The following is a 24,813-nucleotide window of genomic DNA, read 5'->3' as shown; positions in this document are numbered from 1 at the left end:
ACAGAAGTGGTTTACATAGAGCGCTGGGAAATCGGTCTCTCAGCGCTTGTGCCACAGCCACACTTTGGCTGTGTCTACATTGGCATCCCTTTCCGGAAAAGGGATGCTAATGAGACACATCGCAATTGCAAATCCACGGGGGATTTAAATATCCCCCGCGGCATTTGCATTTACATGGCTGCCGCTTTTTTCCGGCTTGGGGATAAGCCGGAGAAAAGCACCAGTCTAGACGTGATTCTCCGGAAAATAAGCCCTTTTCCGGAGGATTTCTTATTCCTACTTTCAAGGAAGTACTTGAAAGTAGGAATAAGAAATCCTCCGGAAAAGGGCTTATTTTCCGGAGAATCACGTCTAGACTGGCGCTTTTCTCCGGCTTATCCCCAAGCCGGAAAAAAGCGGCAGCCATGTAAATGCAAATGCCGCGGGGGATATTTAAATCCCCCGTGGATTTGCAATTGCGATGTGTCTCATTAGCATCCCTTTTCCGGAAAGGGATGCCAATGTAGACACAGCCTTTCAGTTTAAGGCGCTGCTGGGGTAGCGCTGCTGCGGCTGCCCTTTAAACTATTGAGTGTAGACAAAGCCTGAATCTGCTTTGTTTGGGGGACCTAATGGAGAATAAGGAGGAAGGGCTGCAGATTTATGACAATGAGAGTGGGATGGGTATAGTGCGGGACAGGCATGGTACAAGCATTCATGACATAATTCAGCTTCCTGTTTTAGCTGTGCTGCCACTCCAAGCCAGCCATTTCTGTCCAATTGGTGCATGTTTGTGTTATGGACAAAATTGTACTGTAGCAGCTTCCACCTGACAGACACTTTCCCAGTCTGACCTGCATTCTTACTTCTGTGCATGGAACAGGAAGTGATGAACCCAATTCAAACGGAAGCAGAGTTTGGAATGTGCTTGTCTAATTACTGTTTCACAGCCTACAAATGATGTGGATGCTGTGTAAAATCAGAATCGTACTGGCTGCTCCCAAAGGGCATAGTTAAGTTTTATGTGGAGCCAAGATACGATTTTGAACAGTCTAAAAAGATGAAAAAATTGGAAAGAGTTCAGAAAAGAGCTACAAGAATGATTCAAGGTCAGGAAAAAATTGCCTTAAGATCAAAGACATAAAAAGTTCAATTTATTTAGTTAATTTAAGAGGAGTTAAAGAGATGAGTTGATTTTGTGCTACATATAACCTCTATGGGGAATAGGTTTCTGGTGGCATATTGTTTTTTAATTTGCAGAAGTATGCATAAGAGCTAATGACAGAAGATGAAGCTAGAAAAATTGACTAAAAATAGAGTGCACGTTTTTAACTGTGAGAGTATTAACCATTAGAAAAATATATCCAGAGAGATGGTGGATCTCCATCATTTGAAGTATTTAAATCAAGGCTGGGTGTCTTTCTAAAAGATTTGTAATAGTTCAAACACAAGTTAGGGGCTTGATGCAGAAATTACTGAAGGAGGTTCTTTGGCTTGTAATACACAGGAAAATGGTCATAAAGCTCCCTTCTGGCCTTAATTACTATTAATTTTCTTTACAGTTAATACATATGCATAGGAGTATGTGGGGGGGGTGTCTGTGTCATTATATATAATAAGGTTTATTTTTCTTGGCTGCTGTGTATATCACTTTACAAATCTAACAGAGGACAGCCATATGAGCGAACCCATCTGATTCTAAACATGGGGGCTGTATCCTTTTATTGTGATTCTAATAAAAGACAAAGCTATATTTATGTGTGGGAACCGAAAATGAAATTCTTCTGAGGAATTTACATTCTAAATAGACTTTAAACAACAAATGGTTGAAGATAAACACGAGGGGTGCGTCTAGACTGGCAAGATTTGCGCAAAAGCGGCCGCTTTTGTGCAAAACCTTGCCAGCTGTCTACACTGGCTGCTTAAATTTGCGCAAGAGCACTGACGTTCTAATGTAAGAATTCAGTGCTTCTTGCGCAAATACTTTGACACTTCCGCTCAGGGATATGCCTTCTTGCGCAAGAATACTTGCGCAATAGGGCCAGTGTAGACAGGCACCTTAATTTTTTGTGCAAGAAAGCCTGATGGCTAGAATGGCCATTGGAGCTTTCTTGCGCAAAAGCGCATCTATACTGGGCACGGATGCTTTTGTGCAAAAGTACTTTTTGCACAAAAGCATCCGTGCCAATCTAGATGTTCTTTTGCGGAAATATTTTTAACGGAAAAACTTTTCTGTTAAAAGTATTTCCGCAAAATCATGCCAGTCTAGACGCAGCCTAGTTTGGAGTAGGGATACAAATGCAGGCATTCGAAATTGCTAATGAAGCAGGGATTTAAATATCCTGCGCTTCATTAACAAGATCTCACCAGCAGGTTAGTTCAAATCACAGCTGATTCGAACCAGGAAGTGCACGCCGGGACATGTTAATTCGAACCAAACCACTTGGTTTGAACTAACGTTACTCCTCAGGCACAGTTGTTGATGCATGGAAGGTGTCACTGAATAGCTTTGTTAGAGAAGGAGCCCTGGGAGTGCACATATCTGCTTGAGTCCAGTAGTCTCATTAGAGTTGCCGAAAGTCTCCTGGAGTTAGGCTTGATCTCCTGAAGCAGGAGTTCCCATACTTTTTGACACAGGGACCAGTAAATCCATCCACAAACTTTTGGAGGACCGGTAATGTTCATTTGCATATTTGCATATGCATTAATCAAATGATGAATATTCAAATAAGTTTTCTGGTCCTCCCCAAACCCCTAGTGCCAGCTTTAGCAAAGCTTGATATAGTCACCCACAATATTCTTGCCAGCAAGTTACGGAATATGGATTGGATAAATGGACTGTAAGACAGACAGAAAGCTGGTTAGACCAGGGTTTCCCAAACTTTTTACTTTAGTTGGATCCCTTTTTTTTCAGTACTGTTTTTTGCAGCCCAAAAATATGAACACATAAAAAACAAACTGAGAAAATACTAGACATATAACATGTCTGGTATTTTCTCATTAGGTAAGTTGTATTATTACTGGATGTATCAGTTTGTAGTTTTGAACTGCCTGGCTGGTAAATGTGCTCAGGCTGCATGAGTGTGTCTACTAGCCAGCCAGTTCGCAACTACTCGGCGGGGGAGGTGGGGGAGGGGGGGGGCAATAGAATCCCCAGGCTGGACTAACTTGTGCTTTGTGGGGGGCGGAGGGGGGCAGCGCCACTGGGTCAGTCCCACTCCCCGGTACCGGGCTGCGGCCCATAGTTTGGGAAACGCTGGCCTATTGAGATTGCGGAATCTCCATCACTGGAGATATTTAAGACCAGGTTAGATAGACACCTGTCAGGGATGAGCTAGGGCAACTCAGCTTTGGAAGCCCCAGGGGCCATGCTGATGCTGAGGGCCTCAACTTAAGTGTGGTTGCATATGCAAGAAAATATATACAAATAGCTTCTCTCACACTGACAGGCATGAATACAAAGATTAAGGCAAGACTACGCAACACACAGGCCCCATTTAAGTCAGTTCTACTGATATTAATAAAATTCAATATTTACCCGATTTCTACCCATGTAACAGCACTTTTCATGAGCAATGACAGTCCAAGAATTTAACTGCTAAAACACATTTCAACAGAAGATCATTACACTGACTACTTTTTTGTTTCGGCTCCCACTCGCCGGCCACATGTTGATCCCCACATAAACCCAAACTGCACCGCGGAGCACAAACAAACTGGTCGTGGGCAGCATGCCAAGTTATTAATAAGTATTTTATAAACCTTTACCTTTTTTCTCTGCTGTCATGTCTCCTCTCCTTGCTCCATCATCTCCCCTGGTGTCTGCTGCCCCCCAACTCCTCACCCTCCTCTGCTGTCCTGACTTCTGCCCTTCTCACTGCCCTCAGCCTTCCTGAGACCTGCCCCCTTCCACCAGCCCTTCTCTTCCCCCTATGCCCACTCTCCAATAGCCCCACTCTGATCAGGTGAGCTACCCCTCTTCTAACACCTCCCTTTATACACTTGTCCTGCCTCTCTCCTCTGGTGCTGGTCCCTCCCCTGCAAGTGTCTACCCTTCTGCTTCACCCCAGAATCCCCTGGCACCTGCACCTTCCCTTAGCCTGCACCCTCCTGGTGCCTCCCCCTTCCCTTACTGCCCCTGCCCCCTTTTTCCCTGATACCCACCCCCTCACCACTCTCTGCCCCATTCCCCTCCTGCCACTCTGTGCCCTCACACATGCCTTGCTCCATCCCCACCTTTCTCATGCCCACCCCTTCTTTCACGCCTTCTCCCAGCACTTCCCCCTCCGGTCCCCAATGCCCTTCCCCTCTCCTCTCCTCTCCCAACATCACCCTGTCCCACTGACACCTACTCTCCTGCCCTTTCCCTCATTGTCTGCACTTGGCCCCCCTGGCATTTGTCTGTCCTGCACCCCTGTCTCTTGGTGTCTTCCCCTCCCTCTGCCCAAGTCCCTTCTCCTTCCACCCCTCCCCCTCTGTCCAAGCCCCTCCCACCCAAGCCCAAGCCCCTTTCCTTCTGCTGCAGCCTCCTCTTCTCTCCTCTCCTCCCCCACCGCCGCTGCCGCACAAGCCCGTTCCTTGGCTTCTGCTTTCCATGTTGCGGGGCCGGAGGCCGAACACGGAGGCAGCCCTGCAATGTGCCTCCAAAGAGTTTTAAAATCCTAGGCCGTGATGTCACGTCACGGCCGGGCGTCCTTCCCGCCCATATGCAATGCCGCACATGGGCAGCAGCAGCCGGCGAGGAGCCGCCGTGCACAGCAGGGACGGGCCAGGGCCCGCTCCAGGCAGAGCCGGGGGAGAGACCCTGCTCCACATATTGGTGGAGCAGGGCCCCCCGGCTCTGTAACTTGCCGGCACTTCCGGGTTCAGGGGCGCGGCGCCCGATTCGACCGAATCGGCCTAAGGCCGGCCCTGCCGGCAGCCACCAGGCATGCTGAGGCCCATAGTTTGGAAAATGATGTCCTGGAGGCTACCGAAGCCAATCTGGCAGATTTTAAACCACTAAAAGTCAAGTGGTGCAGCAGAGCCAAGGCAGTTTCTCTGCCTGTCCTAGCCAGGCATGGCTCCTGGAAGTGGCAGGCACATTCATCTCCCCTCCTGCCCCCCCCCCCCATGTTGATTCTGCAGCTTGCATTGACTGAGGACTGTGGATAATGGGAGCTGCAGGGAGGGTGCCTGCGGGGAAGGGCAATGTGGGCCCCTAGGGAATGCAGGGATGTGCCAGCTGCTTCTGGGAGCCGCATGGAGTCAGGACAGGCAAGGAGCCTGCCTAAGCCCCACCGTACCTCCGCCACAGGTGAAAGTAAGTAGCTGTGCCCTGGTACGCGGCTCCAGCAAGAGCTGGCTGAGCTGCGGTAAAAGCCAGCAGGGAGCTGGCAGGGACCCGGGTTGCAAATAGGACAGTACTTGTAAGAAATTTTAAGTTACTTTCACTGCTGGCCTTTGGCCAAGGTAAGCACCATCTGGCTGCAGCCTGCACCCCTCGCTCCCTCTCGCTTCCCAATCCTTAGCCCTCTCCTGCACCCAAACTCCCTCCCAGAGCCTGTGCCCCCCTCTGGCATCCCAACCTCTGCCCCAGGCTCAGCCCAGAGCTCCTTCCCAAACTCTGAACCCCACAACTCCAGCCCAGAGTCCGCATGAGGGTAAGTGAAGAAAGACCTCGGAGAAGGGGCAGGAGAGGGGTGTGGTTTCCAGGACAAGAGGGTTTGGATTTCTGTGATGAGACACTTGGCAAGGCTGTCTCCTATGCAGTAAACTGACTCCTGTCCTCCAGCCAAACTGATTTGTGGCTTTTGTGAGGACGAATGCCGTTGTAGTTAGAGCCCACAGGATCTTTAGCGCCCTGTAATCCAGCTCCTCTATCCTGAATCTTTGCATTTAATTGAAACAAGGCTTTCTTGTGCTTTGATTAGCAATGAAAAAGCCGCTCCAACCTTTTGGCTTTGCATGCACCAGATGGCAGGCTGGCTCATTAGGGGGAAGCAAATGATAGGGTGTTGAGATCAAGTACAGGTCAAGCCAAGGCACAGCACTCTTCCCAGAATGGATTTCAAGCATGTGGCTGGAGAGAATGCTGGCTTAGTGGCATTGCTGCCGTCCTGCTTCCCACAGACACGCAAAGCAACTGTGTGGAAGCAAAGAGGGATGCTTAGAGGACTCAGCTGAGGTGTTCTTTGTTGGAGATGCATGTTGCGCTCCCAGCAAACAGCTCAATGGGATAATGCTTGCTGTGTTGCCGTGTTGCTGCATGCCAAGTGATAAACACTTTTGTGAGGCTTAAAAGCCATCGCAGGTCAGCAGTGTCTGATCCCCAAAGAAGCTGCTTACTGCTGGCGTGCCTCAGGTTCATGTTATCCCTTGTACACAATGGGATTAAACAGTGATGAGACGATGGTAAATATGTGTTTAACAGTTTACTCACAAGATAGGAAAAACTATGTAGCACTTCAAAGACTAACAAGATGGTTTAGTAGGTGATGAGCTTTCGTGGGCCAGACCCACTTCCTCAGAACATCTTCTGGAAGAGTGGCATGACCATATGTACCAAAGGAATACAGTGAAAAAAGTGAACACATTATTAAACTATCTAATCAGATTTAGTATAGAAGGTGGGGAGGGGGAGGGAATAGCTATTTGAGTCAATGAATGGTTAATCGGGGGTGATAAGTGGGAAGCTATCTTTGTAATGGTTAAGGTAATTAGCATCTTTGTTAAGGCCCATTCGTAAAGTGTCAAATTTAAGGATGAAAGAAAGTTCTGAAGTTTCCCTCTGTAATCTGGTGTTAAAGTGTCTTTGAAGTAAGATGCATATAGTAAGGTCGTTAAGACTATGTTCAGGTAGGCTGAAATGAAAAGCAACTGTTTTTTTCTTGTGAAGATGTCTGATATCTGATTTGTGGGCATTAATTCTTTGGCGAAGTGTCTGAGAAGTCTGTCCGATATACATAGCAGAAGGACACTGTTGGCACATGATGGCATAAATTATATTTTTGGATGAACAGGAATGTGTTCTTGATCATATAACTGACATGGTTAGGTCCAGTGATGGTGTCAGAGTAAATATGTGGACAAAGTTGGCAATGGAGTTTGTTGCAAGGGAAAGTTCCAGGGTTGGTATTAATGTGGTATGTCCTGTGGTTGTTGGTAAGAATCTTCCTGAGGTTAGGTGGTTGTCTATAGGAGACTATGTGTCTGTTCCCCAGAGCCTCTCAGAGTGTATATCCTGTTCCAGTATAGGTTGTAGAATAGTGATAGAAATGTAGCCGTGTTAGTCTGGGGTAGCTGAAGCAAAATGCAGGACAATGTAGCACTTTAAAGACTAACAAGATGGTTTATTAGATGATGAGCTTTCGTGGGCCAGACCCACTTCCTCAGATCAAATCTAGGTTGTAGGTTATTGATAATGCGTTGAAGGGGTTTAAGTTGGGGGCTGCAGGTGATGACAAGTGGTGTTCTATTGTTGGTTTTCTTGGGCCTCTCTTGAAGTAGATGGTTTCTGGGTATTTGTCTGGCTCTTTGATTTGTTTTTTTATTTCCCCCGCTGGGTAATTGAGATTTACAAATGCTTGGTAGAGATCCTGAAGTTTCTGGTCTCTGTCAGTGGGATTAGAGCTTGACTATAGACGATGGATCGTATGGTGTGTCCTCGATGGAAGCTTGAGGCATGTAGGTAAGTGTAGCAGTCAGTGGGTTTTCTGTAGAGAGTGGTATTTAATTTTCCATTAGTGATTTGTACTGTGGTGTCCAGGAAATGGATCTCTCTTGTGTTGAATGGTCCAGGCTGAGACTGATGGTGGGGTGTAGGTGTAAGTTGTTAGTCTCTGTGGAATGCATCCAGTGTTTCTTGGCCATGGGTCAAGATCATAAAGATGTCATCGATGAAGCGTAAGTAAAGGAGGTGTAAAAGGGGACGGGATCTGAGGAAATGTTGTTCTAAGTCAGCCATAAAGATGTTGGCTTACTGTGGGGCCATCCAGGACACACCATACGATCCATCGTCTATAGTCAAGCCCTTAGGTACAACCGCATCTGCTCTAATCCCACTGACAGAGACCAGAAACTTCAAGATCTCTACCAAGCATTTGTAAATCTCAATTACCCACTGGGGGTAATTGTGCTGGAATGACATTTTTCAGAGAGGAGAGGAGTGATGGGATGAGAGGCATGTAGGAGCGCAGGATCAGGCCCGAACCGAAACAAAACTCCCCCGCATGTTCTGTCTGCTCAAAGAGTACAGCACCGAGTTAAGAAAATATGGGTTTTTGATTGTAAGTCAGGGGCTTGAAGTTGTGCTCTTCGCTCTGCCAGTGACTTCTTGGGTTACCTTGTGCAGACCACATTCCTGAGCACTAATGCTGGCTCTGGCACTTACTTCCTCTGTGGTTTTGGTCAAGTCACTTGACCTCGTTGTGATTATTTTCCTGTAAAAATGGGGGGAAACAGTGCTTTCCTGTGGAGTGGGAAGGAAGTATGTGGCTAAATCATTCATGTTTGTAATGTGTAATGCCGACAGGGGTAACCGAACCAGGGAACCTCTGGAGCTTAGTGCATGAACCTCTATGCTTGAGGTAAAAGTCAGCTAACTCTCAGCTGTAGAGCAAACTCATTATTTCTCAAGTGAGAAACTCATTCTTTCTCTCTTAGTGACACCGTATGGGACAATACACGCCCAGTAGATGTGTGGGTTACAAAAGCACTGTGGTTGGAAGGTGCCCCAGAAGTGTCAAGTATTAATTATTTGAAGGGCTTAGGTTTGTTTTTACGGATTATTTTGAACAAAAGTCTTTGTCTACACAAAATGTTCCCCTCTAACTGAACTAGTAAGACCGGTACAGAATGAGTATGTGGCTCTCGTCCAAGATATTGGGTCCAATGTAGGGGTAGCAGGGTAAATTTAAGTGGCCTGTGATATACAGGAGGTCAGGTGAGATGGTCTAATACTCCCTTTTGGCCTTAAGGTTCACTGTCCTACAGTTTCAGTTTGAAACATTTGAGCTCCACACACCTTTTCCGGTGTAAGAGCCTGTCTCTGTGAGTTGCAGATCACTCACTACCTCTTGGGATCAGTTCCCATGTTGTTAATGAAGTCTATTCCTATTGAAAGAGTTTTCCTACACCTTACCATTTAAATAAGTGTATACAGCTGCTGGGAACTGCCTAATAGAGCAACAAACCAGGTGATACTCGGTTTAAAATTCAAAAAGTAATGAATCTTTACATACAAGCAGCAAGCTAGGTTCCTCGGAAATACTGTTCCATCAAGCCCAGTGTAAATTTTCTAACAGAAACTTTCCAAATTGTTTTTGTTTCCTTTCCTTACACTTACTAGCACACGGCAGAAAAGTCTGTGCTATAAATTAACTCAAATGCTTCTAAAAGTCAGCAGTGACATTGTCCTGATGTTTCAAAACTTAGTTCACTCCATTCAACCTGTATGGTACACACCCATGAAGCTGCCAGGGGTTTTACTCTTTTTCTTTTTCTTTTTCTTTTTTTTTTTTTTTCATCCAGGATGTTTTTTCTTGCTTTTTTATTGTTCCAATGACCTAGCAGCTCCACTTTGGTGGAGTCGTGCCAGTCAACTTCCTCTCCCAGCAGTCTGACAGACTCCAGCAGCACTGCCCTCAGAAAGGAGCAAAAGTTAAAATGACAACAAAATAGCTCTCTAATGGGCTTTTCTCTTTCTTCAGCTGCTTAGGGCCTGAAGCATTGATGCTCTTGTCTAGCTAATGAAAACATCAAGGGAACTTTAAAAAATGGGGTGGAATTTGCACAATTGACTTCTTTATTGTGCTTCGTTGTAAAAGGAAAGGCCTGAAAGATTTTGAAAATAAATCAAAATCTTGCTAGTATTTACCATTAGAAATCGAGGTGTCTTTGCATGCTGTGGGTGGCTGGGGAATTATTAGGATCATGTAGCTGATAGTCAAACGGAGGAAGGAAGTGAATTTTTGGTGTTCCTATTCTTCATAGGGCTTGGAAGATAGTTTTTCTTTGTATTTAACTAAACCATAGAGAGAGAAGCTTCCTTTCCGTAAGGACTTGGCATGCCTGAGAAGTCCCCAGTAAACCAGCTCTGATTCCTCCAAGTTCAACAACAACAGCAGGGAAGGCCAGGAAGTTTCAGAGATTTCTAAGGTGAAAAACCAGAAATCAAAACCCTTTTAGGCTTTTTAAGTCTATCTCAGACAAATATAAAGGACAAACTCCTTCCAGCCCATTGCCCCCATGTCCTGTCTCTTTTTCAAGTTAGTCCTCCCCTCTCCTATGACCTTATTGCCTACCCTTAAGGTGTGTCTAGACTACATGGCTCCATCCACAGAGCCATGTAAATTAGTGTATTTGGCATAGCCAAAGAAGCGGGGATTTAAATAATCCCTGCTTCATTAAAATAAACATGGGTGCCGCGCTGTGCCAACGATCAGCCGATCCGACACAGAGCGGCAGTCTAGACGTAGATCTGTTGGCTGGGGAAGCCTGTGCCGATCGATCCCTTATGTCTCGTGAAACAAGTTTTAAGGAGTCACCAAAAAGGACAAGCTGTGTTCTTCAGTGATTCAGCTGTTAGATTGTCTCCTATAGGCTGGGTTGGTTGTTTTTTTTCATATAAAGTTTGATTGCTGGCTGGTGATTGCTACAGATAAAAGATTCCCTTGCAGTTTTTGATTGGCGTGTTAAGTTTTTCGAAACAGGAGCAATGAGAACAATGATTGAGTGACGGACATAGACGCCTCGTGCTGTGTTTGTGTCTGACATTGTCATATTTATGGTACCACTGCCTATATGGCTAGTGTGTATTCAATTTCCTAATATCGGAGGGGCTGAGGGGGGAGTGGAAAGTGTTCTCAATACATTTGCGTAAGTGCTTATTGATTCCTTCTTTGTATGCATGTATTGTGGTAGCATAAGTGCTCCAGTTCTAGGCCAGGAGTCCATTGTGGTAGGCATTGTGAGTGGGCATTGCCAGGCTAGTTGTCCTACTGTTAATCTTGGACAGTTACAGTTTTCTTCTTTGAAGGAGTCTATGCAAGATATCAACCAAATTTCCCACTTAAGAGACTGGGAACTACTTGAGAGTTTTTTTTTAAGAAGTGGGAAAAGTTTCACTCTCCTTGAGACCTGCAAAAGGTTCAGTCCCCAAACCCAATAGTTCCTCAAGATTCTTTGGAGGTCTGGGCCATGCATGAAGAGGACACAAGTGTCTCTCTAACACTTGCAAGCTCTGGCAAGTGCTAGTGACGTCCACATGCAGTGGTGTTGATGGTAGGAGTGGGATGCGTATGCTGAGCCAACTAGCGTGAGCTCACACAAAGGTGCCCTGAAGGGTTAAGTTGGGAGCTCTGTTCCATAAAGAGTGGTTGTACCCTCTACCCCATGAAGCCTCTTCCAAGAGGAGACTTGTGAGAAGACAGAGACGGGGAGTGTGCGGTGGAGACGGTGCTGGACAACAATCTGGATTTGCCATTTCGTGTTTCCTCTGCTTGTTAAAGCAGAGAGGAGTGAACGGGTGAAATGGGCACAATGGGAAAAAAATAAAGCACATTGCCAATGCATCTGTTCCTTGTCTCCTAGCTCATTGGAGACACACCAGAGCTCTCTTTGAGGAGTAAATGTTTTGAAAAGCAAAGTGCAAATGCTGAACAGAGACAAAACCACATTGGGGATATTGGACACGGAGTTAGATTTAATTTGTTTCTTGGGTGATGCTGAATTAAAAAGTAACTTGCCTGGATGGAGAGTGGCCTGCTAGAATCTGGGTGTGCGGCCTCCAGAGCAAGCCCCTGCTCTTATCTCATGCAGTAGCTTGAAGTTGGATGGGATACAAAGTGTATTCTTATGAAGGGAGCATTTGGAGAGAATGTTTTCTGATGATGCCCTCCATTGTGGCATTGTTGTAAGTCTATTGAGTCATGGCTACTGTTAGTTAGCAGGTTATTTCCTAGAGCAGTGGTGCGTAACCTTTTTTCAACCACGACCCCCATATACTCGTGTGGTGACCCCCAAGATAATTTGAGCAGTGCGGCATGGCGCTTAGATCTGCCAGCCTGGGCCCGGCTGTTGGCGGCCCCCCAGGAAAACATCTGTGCCCCCCTTGGGGGTCACGACCCACAGTTTGCACACCACTGTCCTAGAGATTATGTTCTTAGGTCCCTTGCCTATTTATAAATACTGACAGAAACAATGAAGAGGTGAAATGTGTGTTGCAATCCACCCCCCCCCCCTTTAATTCTTCTCACGGTTAATGCGCACAAAGCCCCTTTTGAAGGAATAGTATCAACATGTTTTTACTGAACTGACCAGTTTAAAGTCTGACAAGTTTTTTTATGCATCAGATTTTTTTTCTCCATGCTTTTTCAGGGCAAGGACAAGGAAGGAAACTGAAAGTCCCACAGAGCCCTGGTCAGTCCAGATTTAGGGCTGTAGCTTTTGTTCATACAAACTCGCTTGGCTCCCAAATGGCCTCCACCCATAATCATTACATCCGCAGCAGTGTTTCAAAACATGACACAGAGCCATTTTCCTGGTGGCTGATAAAGACGCAGCAGAGAAATATGTGCCACCTAGTGAGGCTGGACAGATTCAGCAAGTAGATGGTTTGCTCTGTTCTTAATTTATTCTTCATAGCCTAACCTGGGTCCTGAAGTTTTCCTACAGCTGGCAAGGAGATTTCTGTTTAGATTTTTTTTCTCTGTCTCAGTCTGATGCTGAGATTAGTTGAACAGATGTGAGTGTTACAATTTCGACTTCTCTTTCTCATGAGAGATCTACTTTAGTATGCATAAAACAATGAGTGACCCTGTGGCACCTTAGGGTGCATCTGCACTGCACCTGGAGCTCAAAATAAGCTACACAATTTGAGCTATGCAAATTGCGTAGCTTATTTCAAAATTTGGTGCTGTCAAGACAGCGCCAAATTTCAAAATAAAGCGGTATTCCGAAACGTCCCTTAAACCTTGTGGAATGAGGGTTACAGGAATGCTGGAATAGCGCGTCCGTTATTTCAAAATCTATTTTGAAATAGTGGACTGCTTTAAAGACAAAGAATAGCTATTTTGAGATACTTTCAATATCCCAAAATAGCTCCGCATTGTATACATAGTCTTAGAGACTAACCAAAATTATGAGACTCATGAGCTTTCGTGGGCAAAATCCACTTCATCAGATGAATTGTAGTGGAAATAACAGAAACTAAGTTTAGTGTGTGATAGCCCCAGAAAGCTATAGAATGCACAAAACATCACCTTATTTTTCACATTAGTAACTTAATACAGCTGCACCGTACAATGAATTAGGAATGTTAGATATCGGGTAATTGAATAGTCGTGTAACTGCATGAACTCTTAATGGTTACACTACTCTGTAGTCCCTGGGTTTGGAGCCGGCAGCCAGTATGCTCCGGCCCCACTCCTGGAGAGCCCCCTGCCACCCTGTACTGCTGTCTCCGCATCAGAGACACCAGTGCGGGGTGGCAGGTGGGAGCTGGTCCGCAAGGGGAGCCAGTTTAAAAACAGAGACTTCTAGGAGGTTGGGGGAGGCTGACACGAAGCAGCCTCTGTCGGAGGCAGCCCAGGCTGGCTGCAGACAGAGACTGGTCCAGCAGCACCCCCTGTCCGTGTGGGGGGGGGGGGTCCAAGTTCCCCGTGAGCAGAGGCTGCTCCAGCCTCTATCCGCAGGGAGCTCAGACCTCTCCCTCTCTCCCCCCAGGCAGGAGCTGCTGCCGGGGACCAGCCTCTGTCTGCAGCCAACCTGGGCCGCCACGGACAGGGCCCAGGCTTGCCGCGGACAGAGGGTACTCCATCGGATGTCTGCGGGGAGCTCGGGCCTGCCGTGGACAGAGGCTACTTCACGGCAGCCTCTCCTGGCCCTCTTCCTCCATGCTGCTGTGTGGGAGTAGGCGGCACTGCTGAGCCGCTGAGGGGAACTGGCTTTTAAGGCAGCAAGGGGGATGCAGGAATGCAAGAAGTAAACAAGATCAACCCATAAGCCTAGGCTTATCAACTAACCGTATAGTTGACTACTCGCTGACATCCATACAATGTACCTGTCCTGTCCACTGCTAAATGTTACCTTCTCTCAAATGAGTCATGAAGGGGAGATTAACACTCAGGCATATGAGAGGAAGTGACTGATGTGCATGATGGAAACTGAGCTCACAGTCCCTGTTTGTAGAATGGGGTGGCTACTAGATTCTCTTCTATCAATTTTTGCTGATAAATGATTCACTCAGATTTAATTAGCTCCCTGGTGAGAGGGGATAGTTTCTTCAATTCTAGAGGTTATATTAGGAAATCCCTTCCATAGAAGAGCAGAGAACAATGCTCAGTTCAGTGGCCATAAGCAGACAGATAAATTCATGCTGCATGGTTTGAACAGGTATTAGCTCTGGCCCTGTGGTAAGATTTCAGCCCAGGAGATCCTGTTCTGCTTGCCTTTTGCCCTTCCCTCTACAGTTTTAAAGTGATACAATCGTCTTCATTTCCTGCCCTAAAATGTATGGCATGCAGCTGTTTAACAGGAGCTGCCTTTCAGTCCAAGCTGCCTGCATTTCAGGGAGGGGACCCCTCTTTTAGGGCCTGTTCCTTTTGAAATCAGTTTAGGTTTTGCTGCTGTTTTCCTTGGGAGTGGGGTTGGGCTGTGCATTTGGCAGCCTCTATAAGATAAACAAGGATCAGCTTATGTAGTACTTGGCCTCCAGGAATAATCCTGAGGTGCTCAAGGGATTGGCGTTTGTGATTCATGGTCTGTCTGAATCAGTACTGTACTAATGTCCCACGTGGTTTTCAGTTTAGATACAAACCCAAGGACTTGATGGAAGATGGCATACAAGGGTAGAGGGTTGATCCTGGTCAAATTCCAATGTGGACAGTTAAATTTGACCTACCTAAATTCCCCCTGTAGTTCCAATTGGATATTGCTGCCTTCATTTCCTGTCCTAAAACTGTTGTGTAGTGTTCTGCACCAGAGGTGATGGCATTTCACAGGTAAGACAAGTAGATTACCTGGGAACAGGGCACAGGGGCAGCAGGTGGAGACCTTGGACTCAAGGGACCTGGTTCTAGTTTGGTTCTGTTACCGTTCAGCTAGGTGACCTTAGCTAAGGCTTGTGCTTCAGATCTGGCCAGTTGGCTTGTAAAAGCTGTGCCAGTTGCACACGCTTATAGGATCTGCTCTGCCCACCTCTGCTAATGTGGAATGGCCAAAGTAAACCAATGACCTATAATGACAGAATCTGAATAAAAGAGATTAGTCCATCCCTATCATTATTGGGAGTGAATAATAATGAAGAAGAGGGTTGTGCCAAAGTTAGGAATGATTCACAGCCAAACTCTCATCCCTTCCCATCTCCAGCCCGCCACAGGGAGCGTCTGCCTTGCTGTCAGAGTGCAGTCTGGTAGGCCTGATGCAACAGGAAGTGGAAATCCTGCTTTCTCCTGCTCTTCCTTCAAGCCCTTTTGGTCACAACCTTGCCCACTATTAGTAAACCATGTGCTTTGTGAGAGTGGGCTTGAATGAAGTCCATTGAAAACATTGTGATTGGCATGTCGATTAATAACCACTTTCACGATGGCGCAACCTATGTGTGACATGACCCTCAAGGATGGAGGGAACTTTGGGTGCATAAGCAGGGAGAGACAGGGATTGTGATGCTGACGCAAAGAAGGAACTCACTAGAGCAGGGGAGGGAATAAAGTCCAGCCAAGTTGTGTAGACCTATTTTGATCCTGTCTGCATATGTTTGAAGACTTTCACAAGCTGCGTACTGAGCCAGGCTGAAAACAGCAGACCCTGGGGCTGAAAAATCTGCTGGCATTTTATCTGTTTATCCTGGACACATTATGACTGTACTGTGAATAAGTAGCATGTTTTTTGTGCTTATGAAGAAAAAGTAGCTCTTAAGATTAGATATGTCTGATAAGCATCATTGCAAGTTCGAACAGGAAACAAAAAAGCTGCAAGAGGTGCATCAATTTCACGTTACAGTTATATTTTTTCTTGGCTGGTGCGGTAATTGTAGGAATTTATTTTACTTTTAATCAAAGGCAACAGCTTAGCATGTGACAAATTTTTTCGTGACAAAACTGTACCTGAGCTATGGGACTGCCATAGTCTAAATCTTTTAATGGACCCGAAGGGACTGGACAGTCCTGCATTTAGTTTATTTTACAAGATGTTTGGGTTTGAGCCATTCTGCACAAGCTGAGGGTCATGTTTAAAGATCAGATTCTGTAAGAGAGTCGACAATGATTTGATTGTAATTGTCTCTCATCTCTGACGTGACAGCTGCATAATGAGGAAATATATTTTTTTTGTTAGAGAGAGAGCAATCATTACAAATTTTTGTCACATTTGATTCTTTCATTCGGTGTTGGGTATTATTGCATAATGTGGTCCACATTTTCAAACATAACTGAGCAAAACATGCCCACAAAACCCAGTAACTGAGCCTGCATTAGCAAGCTTGCTTCCTTTTCTCATGCAGGTGCACATACTTTGTGGGCATAACTGAAAGTACAATTCCGCTCTGCAAATGGCATTGTCTTACTCAGGATGACGCTGCTCCCTAGCTATATTCAGAATGACATCTACTGACTTCAGTGACTCCTGCAGAGCCAAACTAGTGTAAGAGAAGCAAACTCAATGATACCCTGAGAGAATGAACTGGATTCTGTTCTGGCTTGTAAACCATTGACAGAACCGTTAAGTTCTGAAAATAGTATTGGAATCTGCCCCCCGCCAGAGGTGGTGGCGTTGCACAGGTGTTAGTGAAGGCATAGTTTGAAGACGAGTGTGGCAGGCTATGTAGAAAAAGCCACTGGCTTCTTTTCACTTTTAATCTGATGCCGTTTGATCAGGAGTCGCTGGGAGCCCAGACGTGTGGAACCCCAGGTTGTCATTTTTCACAGAATTAGTTTTGCACTCGAGGCACCTGTGTTTGACCTGTCTTTTGCTATTGCTATGTGCACTTCTGCCTAGGTGTATCACGGAACTGTTGGTTCAGTGACAAGTTACTTAATAGCTTGGGAAGGGAAAGCTTGCTCCATCAGTATCAAGCTCGAAAGGGTCCTAAATTATCTGTTATGTTACATTTATTGAATCCAGCAAAAAACGAATGTGAGAGCTCCTCTGTGTGTTGCTCCAGCAGGGTGATCTGCTGTTTCACATATGAAAGTTTTTGGTGACAAATGGTGGATGCAGAGAATTTGCTGTCTCTTCCACAAACGTGCCCACATGTTTGAGCCTCATCCTGCTATACAAGGAAAGTCTGGGTACTGAGTTACAGATAAAATGCCCCAAACCCTTCCCAATGCTTCAGAAACCCTGAACCCAAAAGGGCCGCGGCAACAAGCAGCTTTGTGAAGTGGGTGTAGGCTTGGCTTGTGAGTCTCTGCTGGATGTAAGAATTCTGTTTGGAGAATTGGCGCTTATTTAGGAATAACAGCTGTATGCATCGTCTATCATCAGCTGATGTCAAAGCACATGATAAACTCTGCCAAACTCTGGTGGTTCTGATTGTGCTCAGCATTACACAAACGTATTATGATTGTATTCAGATTATTGTAGCACCTAGGAGCCCTAGCATTAGACCAGGGCCCTGTTGTGTTTCCTGATGTAAGATTACGTATGAATTTCCAGTTACTGCTGTTAGGGCTGACAAGTCCTTTGTACCAGGATCAGGCCCAGTATTTCATTATTCTCTGATTGGGAACCCTGATGTGCACAGTTGCAACACTCATACAATAGGAACTCCTGTATACTCACAAATATAGTTTATTGATACATTTAACACAGTCACAAACACCCCAGTTTCATAACCTAGGGAATGTACATGTATATTTCTGTATCATATACTCGCACCATTCCTTCTAGAACAACCTAAGTTGTTAACTGTTATCTTCCTCATCAACTTTACCTTCCTCATCATCACTAGTGGCCATCATTCTGACACTTCCCAAGGACTGTAACTTCTTTTCCTACTGCCTTTAGGCTGGGATGCCACTTTTATAATATGTTATGCTAATGTGGATATATATGATACATATTCAGTAAGGGATGTTTCCTTTTCTTATTTGTATTTCCTCACCTAATGTCGGTTCATTATCAAGTGTCTGTCATGATTGTCTCTCACATATGTTATTTCTGTCCCCCTGGGTTTTTCAGTCTGTGCTTGTCTACACTACAGAGAAGATCAAAGCTGCCACCGACGGTCTCTCAGGGTTCGAATTAGTGGGTCTAACGAAGACACTCTAATTCAAACTGAGGCTCCTGTTGGCGCCATTAGTCCTGCTCCTGTGAGGTGTAAGGGAAGCCGAGCAGAGCGCATGCTCCGGTTGCCTTCTGCTGTGTGGACGGCACCAAAATGCGATTTAAGATACTTCAACTCCAGCAACGTAATTAATGTAACTGGCGTTGTGTATCCTAAGTCGTCTTTCTCCTTTAGTAAAAGGAAAGACTATGTAGCGCTTTAAAGACTTATGTAGCGCTTTAAAGACTAACAAGATGGTTTTGGGTTTTTCCAGGTAATGATGTTACTTCTAAATTTCAGGGTATTCTTGGAAGCCTCTATGCCATTGAAGGCTGCATAATCTAGGTGAAAGGTCCCAAATATAGGTGCATTGACTGCAATCTGGGTGAAGGGTCCCAGGCATGTGCATGCTAGCTTTGCCTTAGTTCAGCATACAGGACATGGCCTGTCAGTTCCTTGTGTTACAGCCAAACTGCCAATATAAAGCTACTGTAGCTTATCGTAAACATATAATCAAAACCTTAAGGAGATCATAAATCTATATATCTATAGTCAAGCAAGCAGGTTAGCCCTATAGGCTACATTAGTTATGCTGGGGACTGTCCAAACACGGAACCAAAAAGTCCGTGCCCCTAGGGGTTTACAACCTGTATCAAAAACAGCCTGCCTGCCACAAGGTACTTACTATCTCAGTCAAACACTTTCCATCTTTCTCTCTTCTGGCTGAATTAACATTGAAATTGCTATATTTGAGAGAGATCACATCACCCAGGAAATGCAGCTACTTGTGATATGGCAGGTACACAATCAGGCCTGCCGACCAGGGGGCCAGGCGAGGGAGCAATTGCACAGGGGCCTGGAGCTTCTTGCTGCCTCTGCTGCTACTTCAGCAGTGGTGGTGGCTGGAGTCCTGGGCTCCTTTGAACACCCGTGGGAGTGCCACTCTATGGCGAGGCAGCGCCATGGTCCAGGCAGTGCTAAGGGCTGACTGCCCTAGGCTCCACCCCTTCTGCACTCAGCCCTGTCCCTTCCGGGGGTGCAGAACAGGGCCCTCATCCTCCCTTGCCCTGTGACCCATGGTGCCTGTCAGCCCCAGTGCGTGCTGCAATCCTACATGACACTTCTGGGAAGATCATTAAGAATACATACTAGGGAAAATGAGGTTAAATTGCCCCCTAGAATTTAACCAGAGTCTGGCAACAAACAGCTCTGCTCTTACAAAAAGTGCTAGGGGTGGGAATACAGGCCAGGTAAGCCTGGTTAGCAGCAGGATCTTCAGTAGAGTCTGAATGATCCCGCTGCAGCTTTCAAAGAGATGAAATTGTTATTGACTTTGTGATGAAAATTTTCTCCAGGCTCTCCGCTCATTTTTTGGCCTTGTACAGAGTGGATGAAAAAATTTACATTTTACTGTATGACTCTTTTTAATGGATGCTACAAATTTTGAGGAGGAACAGGGAAGCGTGACATATTTGCGGGGAAATTAAAGAAAAATTAAGTTGCAGTTTCCCATCAGCTCTACTGCATAGTTTTCACAGGCTTAGTTCCATTTCACCCTGAGCACTGTCTTTTTCAGATTTCTTTGAGCAGAATGTAATTGAAATTCTGCCTGCATCTAGTTGATCACCGCACAGTTGTGTACATTTAACTATTGAACCCACTTTCAGAAGGAATCGTCATAAAATGATTCCCCTTAATGCTCAGCGAGCTGCAGAGGCACTCTTGTGATTCCAGGGATTCACTTCACATTAATAACTAGTTACACTTTCCCCTGATTGATCACTTTCATCTGCTGACCTCAAAGGGATGTACACAGACAGGTCAGCACTGTGATTCAGATTTTTTCACAGGTGCAGTCTAGAGAAAAGGCCCAGCTGTGAAAGAGGTCCTACCAATCCAGAGTGCTTCATTTTTGGGGTGCACAATGTGGGACATCCAGTCTCTGGCATTTAGAGGAACAGAGAAGACACCCCATCTCTTAGCATCAGTATTAAAGGAATGGTGCACAGCTGTGGTGATCTGAATTGAGGATAGAGTAGGGGGGCCCATGTTTTGTTTCTGATTCTACAACAGACACCAGCCAAAATTTTCTAATGCAGCCCTAATACTTTGGTGCCTCCTTTCTTTTTTCTCAGCTAGATTATGTCAATTTATTACTTCAGAGTACATTTTTCAGCTCATTATCCAGGCGGATAGAAGTTTCTAAATTCCAGGTTTTTTTAAACCATTGAAGTTCATTATAGCTCTTCCATTATTAAGAGGCATAATTGTTGGCTTCCAAAGCTAATTACTCTGTGGAGCTACTGTTAGGGATTCCAGATTATAAGTATTCCATCAATAATTTCTTTTTAAGGAAATCATTTTACTGTTTTTAGAATAATTTCCCAAAAACGTTTCCCAGACAAAGAGAGAGAACCAAATACAGCATGGCTTACATTGCACAAGCTCATGGATTTCTGAATTTTACATGATGGTCTAGATTCTCCTCTCATGGTATGTAAACACAAAGAAACTCTGAATTTCATCTTAATTACTCCAAATTCCCAGATAACAGAGAGCAAAGTCTGGCCCCGTATGTTATGATAAAAGGAGACTTGGTGTTCATGCAGACAACATTTTTAATGGTTTTTTTCACTTCCCTTACCCTGCCTTTCAGTCATTGGAAGCAGACATCAGACACTTACAAGTTTAGACATTGAAATGAGGACTTCCAATTTTCCTGTGGACAATATGGACACTCTGACTACATTCTCCAGAAGTGGAGAGAGGACGTTGCTGTCTATAACGAACAGTGCTATGCCCACAACTGCACCTGAAAGCACTATCTCTTATACGGAAATAATCAGTTCTGCCGATTTAACCCAGCACTCCTCTTCTGTAGAGCAGAGTGGAAGAATTAGCTCCTCAAGTGACAGGGTTTTCACTGAGCCTGGAATGGAATCTTTAATTGTACGGTCTTCTGAGATACCAACCTATTCATCTTCACAGAGTGATGCTCCAGGTGAGTTTTATCTTCCATAAGAGCAGTAGCTCCAGTAAGTCCTACCCAGTATTCTGCACCAAACGTAAGTAATGGTTTATAAAGTAATCATGCCCTATTTTTCAGAACTATATTCTGGGACATTCTTAATGTCACAGGGTGTGTGTGATCAGTTTTGTTGTTAGCACAAATGATAAAATACAGGCATTTTAATTTCTTTTTATTGTATTTCAGTCATTGGAAGCAGCCACCAGACAGCTAGCAATTGGGATATGGAAAAAAAGATTCCTAGTTCTCATGATGACCATATGTACATTTCACCTACATTCAGCAGAGGTAGGGAGAGGAGATTGCAGTTGCTAACAAACAGCATCACTTCCACGGATTCACTAAAAAACAGCACTTTTCATGCAGAAATTGCCGTGTCCTCAGATGTAACCCACTCCTCATCTTCTATGTCTTGGACTGAAGGAAGTCATCTATCATCAGCTAGTCCTGATCTCCTGGAGTCTTCAACGGGGCCTTTACTTATACATTCCTCTTTAAAGAGTGATTTCTCAGGTGAGATTTACAGTCCATAAGATTGTCATTTCATAGCAAAAATATTATAATACATTACCAAATGCAGTTTAAAAAATAGGAATTGTAATGCTGAGTGCTACTATTTTTATTGAAAAGTAAACAGGGTTTAGAGACAAACCACAAGAATTATCTGATGGCTGTAAAATATGTCTTGCGGTGAGAGATTTCAAGAACTCAGTCTCCTTAGGAAACAGAAAGTTAAGAGGTTACTTGAACATAAATTGATATTGGATAGTAGACTCCTCTTTTATTTAGCAGTCAAAGGCATAACAAGGCCTTATGACTGGAAATTGAAGGTAGACAAATTCAAACTGCAAATTTGTATCAGCCAGGACAATTAGAACAATTTTCTGAGGGTTATGAGGGATTCTTATGCATCTGAAATCTTTAAATCAAGTTTAGATGTGATGCTGAAAAGATACATGCTCTAGTTCAGCCACAGGTTAATCAGCAGGTGAAATTCTGGGGTCGTTGGTTGAATTAGATCACAATGGTCTTTTCTGGCTTTAAAAATAATTAATAGTTTAGATAGTGCTTTTCAGCCAGAAAACGCATAAAGCTGCAAGATTGGGTAAGGATCGTTATTCTGATATTACAGATAGGAAAACAGAGGTAGAGAGAGGTTAAATGATTTGACTGAGATCACAAAGCAAGTCTGGAACACCCAGCATTTGAACCGAGGTCTCCTGCGTGTCAGTCTTATGTACTACTTACTGCAACGGATGGCTTCCTCTGAATTGTGTCCTTTGTCAGTAGTTCATGCTAAGGGCTCTAGATTTCATGAGCCAATAATATTTTTGTGATGGTCCAGTCGTTCTTGGAGTTTCTGAAATGCTCCTTTGTAAAGCATCATGGAAACTACTGTTGTAAAATGCTATAGAAGAGCCAGGTCGGTTTAGCAATAGTACTTCCTGAACAACTAAATGTGGTGGAGAGGGGATTTGTTTCCTATGTTTTGCATTCTGTGCATTTGGGCCATACATTCCTTGTACTCAGCACCCCAAATTTGCTGAACTTAATTGCAATCTCACTGTGGTGCTTTTATTATTTATTTATTATTCTTTTCTAAAAAAATAAAAATAATAATTTGCATAATTTTATATTTTTTTTATTTACTGGTTTGTTTGGGATTTTTTGCGCTAGCAGTCTGGTAGGCCTTCTCCAACTAATGTGAAGATAAGGAGCCTTCCCTAGGACCCTGCAGTCAAAGGCCCTGATTCTGCAAACTGTTCTGTCCTCATGTAGAATTGCAGTGACTTTCATTGGGGAAAAGGTCCATCTGCAGGGGTCTGTTTTCAGGGGCAATGTCGACATGAACAATATGCAGACAAGGGAGGGATAAAAGGGAAAATGCAAAAGCAATGCAGTTTGAATGGTGAAGTTCAGCATGCATCTATGTATGTTCACTGATTTTTTTCCCCTCCCCATAACTGATCCTTTAACAGATTGGTAGCCATTCTTTTTTCAATGTTTATCAAAGGTTCATTGCCCAACTTGGAGAACGTACTGAATAGCATCCTCTAAGGATCTGTCCTGAGTCCAGTACAATTCAGGGTGTATATTAATGACATAGATGATGCAGTGAAGAGTGTGCTTAAATTTTGTGGATGGCACCAAGCAGGATTATCTTGATAAACCGGAGAAATGGTTTGAAATTGACAAGATGAAATTCAATAAAGACAATGCAAAGTTCGGCTCTTAGGGATTAAAACTCAAATGCACAAATGCAAATTAGAGAACTAGTCAGGCAGCAGTACTACTGAAAAGGGTCTGAGTGAGTCACAAAATGAATATGAATCAGCAGTGTAATGCTGTAGCAAAAAAAGACAAATGTTAATTCTGGAATGAATTAACAGGGATGTTGTATGTAAAACATGGGAGGTAAATGTGTCACTTTACTTGGTACTGATGAAGCCTCAGGTAGGGTGCTTTATGCCCAGTTTTGGGCACCACACTTTAAGAAAGATGTGATCAAATTGGAGAGAATCTAGTGGAGAGCAACAGGCATGGTAAGAGGGTTAGAAAACATGACTCATGAGGAAAGGTTGAAAGAATTGGGCATAGTTAATCTAGAGAAGAGAAAACTGAGGGTGGAGCGAATAAGTTTTCACATAGTAAAAAGGTGCTGTAAAAAAGATAGTGATAAATTGTTCACCATGCCCACTGAGAAGTATAAGAAGTAATTGACTTGTTTGCAGCAAGAGATTTCGGTTAGTTATTGGGAAACGCTTTCCAACTACAGATTGAATCTTTCTAGTCTAGGACCCTCTGGTCTGGTCATGGACATTGCTGAAGCAGAGAACCCTGGACCCAGAGATCCCCAGCAGCTGTAGGTTGGGAGTCCAGCAAGGGGGCAGCAGCGGAGCCCAGCTGCCAGCCACTGGGGGGCTGGCAGACTGGCCAACTTGGTTGCTGCCGGCGACTTGGAGGGCAGCCAGCAGCCGCTGGGGACTGGACACTCAGCCCAGGCAGCCCTACAGCCCCTGGGCCTGGAGCGCAGCCCAGCTAGCAGCTGCTGGGGGCCAGGAGCAGGGCAACAGCCAGGAGGGGATTGTCTGGGAGCCATCTGGCCCTGAGGGTGCTGGACTAGGGAGGTCCAACCTGTATAAAGATATGGCACTGGGACAGGATCCCTGGAGAGGGTGTGAAATCCCCATCACTGGAGGTTTTTAAGAATAGGCTAGACAAACAACTCTTAGGGATGGTCTAGGCAGAGTTAATCCTGCCTCAGGAGGCACAGGGGAAGTTCTAGCTGGACTTTTAGAAGTACATTCCAGCCCTACTATTCTAGGATTTGAAGTTGACACTTGCAGTGTTTCCTCAATGTAAAGGTTTCAGTTAGGGCTGGAAAGTCCCTGGCTCTGCTTCAGCCAGGACGGGCACTGGTTAACCAGTTACCCAGTAAGCATGCTGGTAAGGAGAATGCTTACCAGGTAACCGCTTAACTGGTTAACCCTTTGCATTCTGAGTTTCACTCAATGATTTCTATCCATGGTACTTTTTATTTTCTCCACGCTGAAAAATGTTT

The 24,813-nt window shown here is 44.8% G+C and overlaps 1 protein-coding gene across 6 annotated transcripts in view; it reads left to right on the top strand.

The window, feature by feature from the left end:
• HEG1 (heart development protein with EGF like domains 1) overlaps window positions 1-24,813 on the top strand; it is a 98,341-nt gene that overhangs the window by 18,092 nt on the left and 55,436 nt on the right. For 5 of the 6 annotated variants that reach the window (XM_075933177.2, XM_075933176.2, XM_075933174.2 and 2 more), the window contains exons 2-3: window positions 20,880-21,224; window positions 21,438-21,764. In XM_075933177.2, the coding sequence (XP_075789292.2) occupies window positions 20,880-21,224; window positions 21,438-21,764 (672 nt within the window). The remainder of the gene's footprint in view (window positions 1-20,879; window positions 21,225-21,437; window positions 21,765-24,813) is intronic. The other variant, XM_075933173.2, reaches the window with a different exon arrangement.

This window comes from Pelodiscus sinensis, chromosome 7 (genome assembly GCF_052426305.1).
Source record: "Pelodiscus sinensis isolate ZL-2025 chromosome 7, ASM5242630v1, whole genome shotgun sequence".
NCBI lineage: Eukaryota > Metazoa > Chordata > Testudines > Trionychidae > Pelodiscus > Pelodiscus sinensis.
Note: the sequence above shows the minus strand (reverse complement) of the source record. Positions and strands in the feature narration are given on the sequence as shown.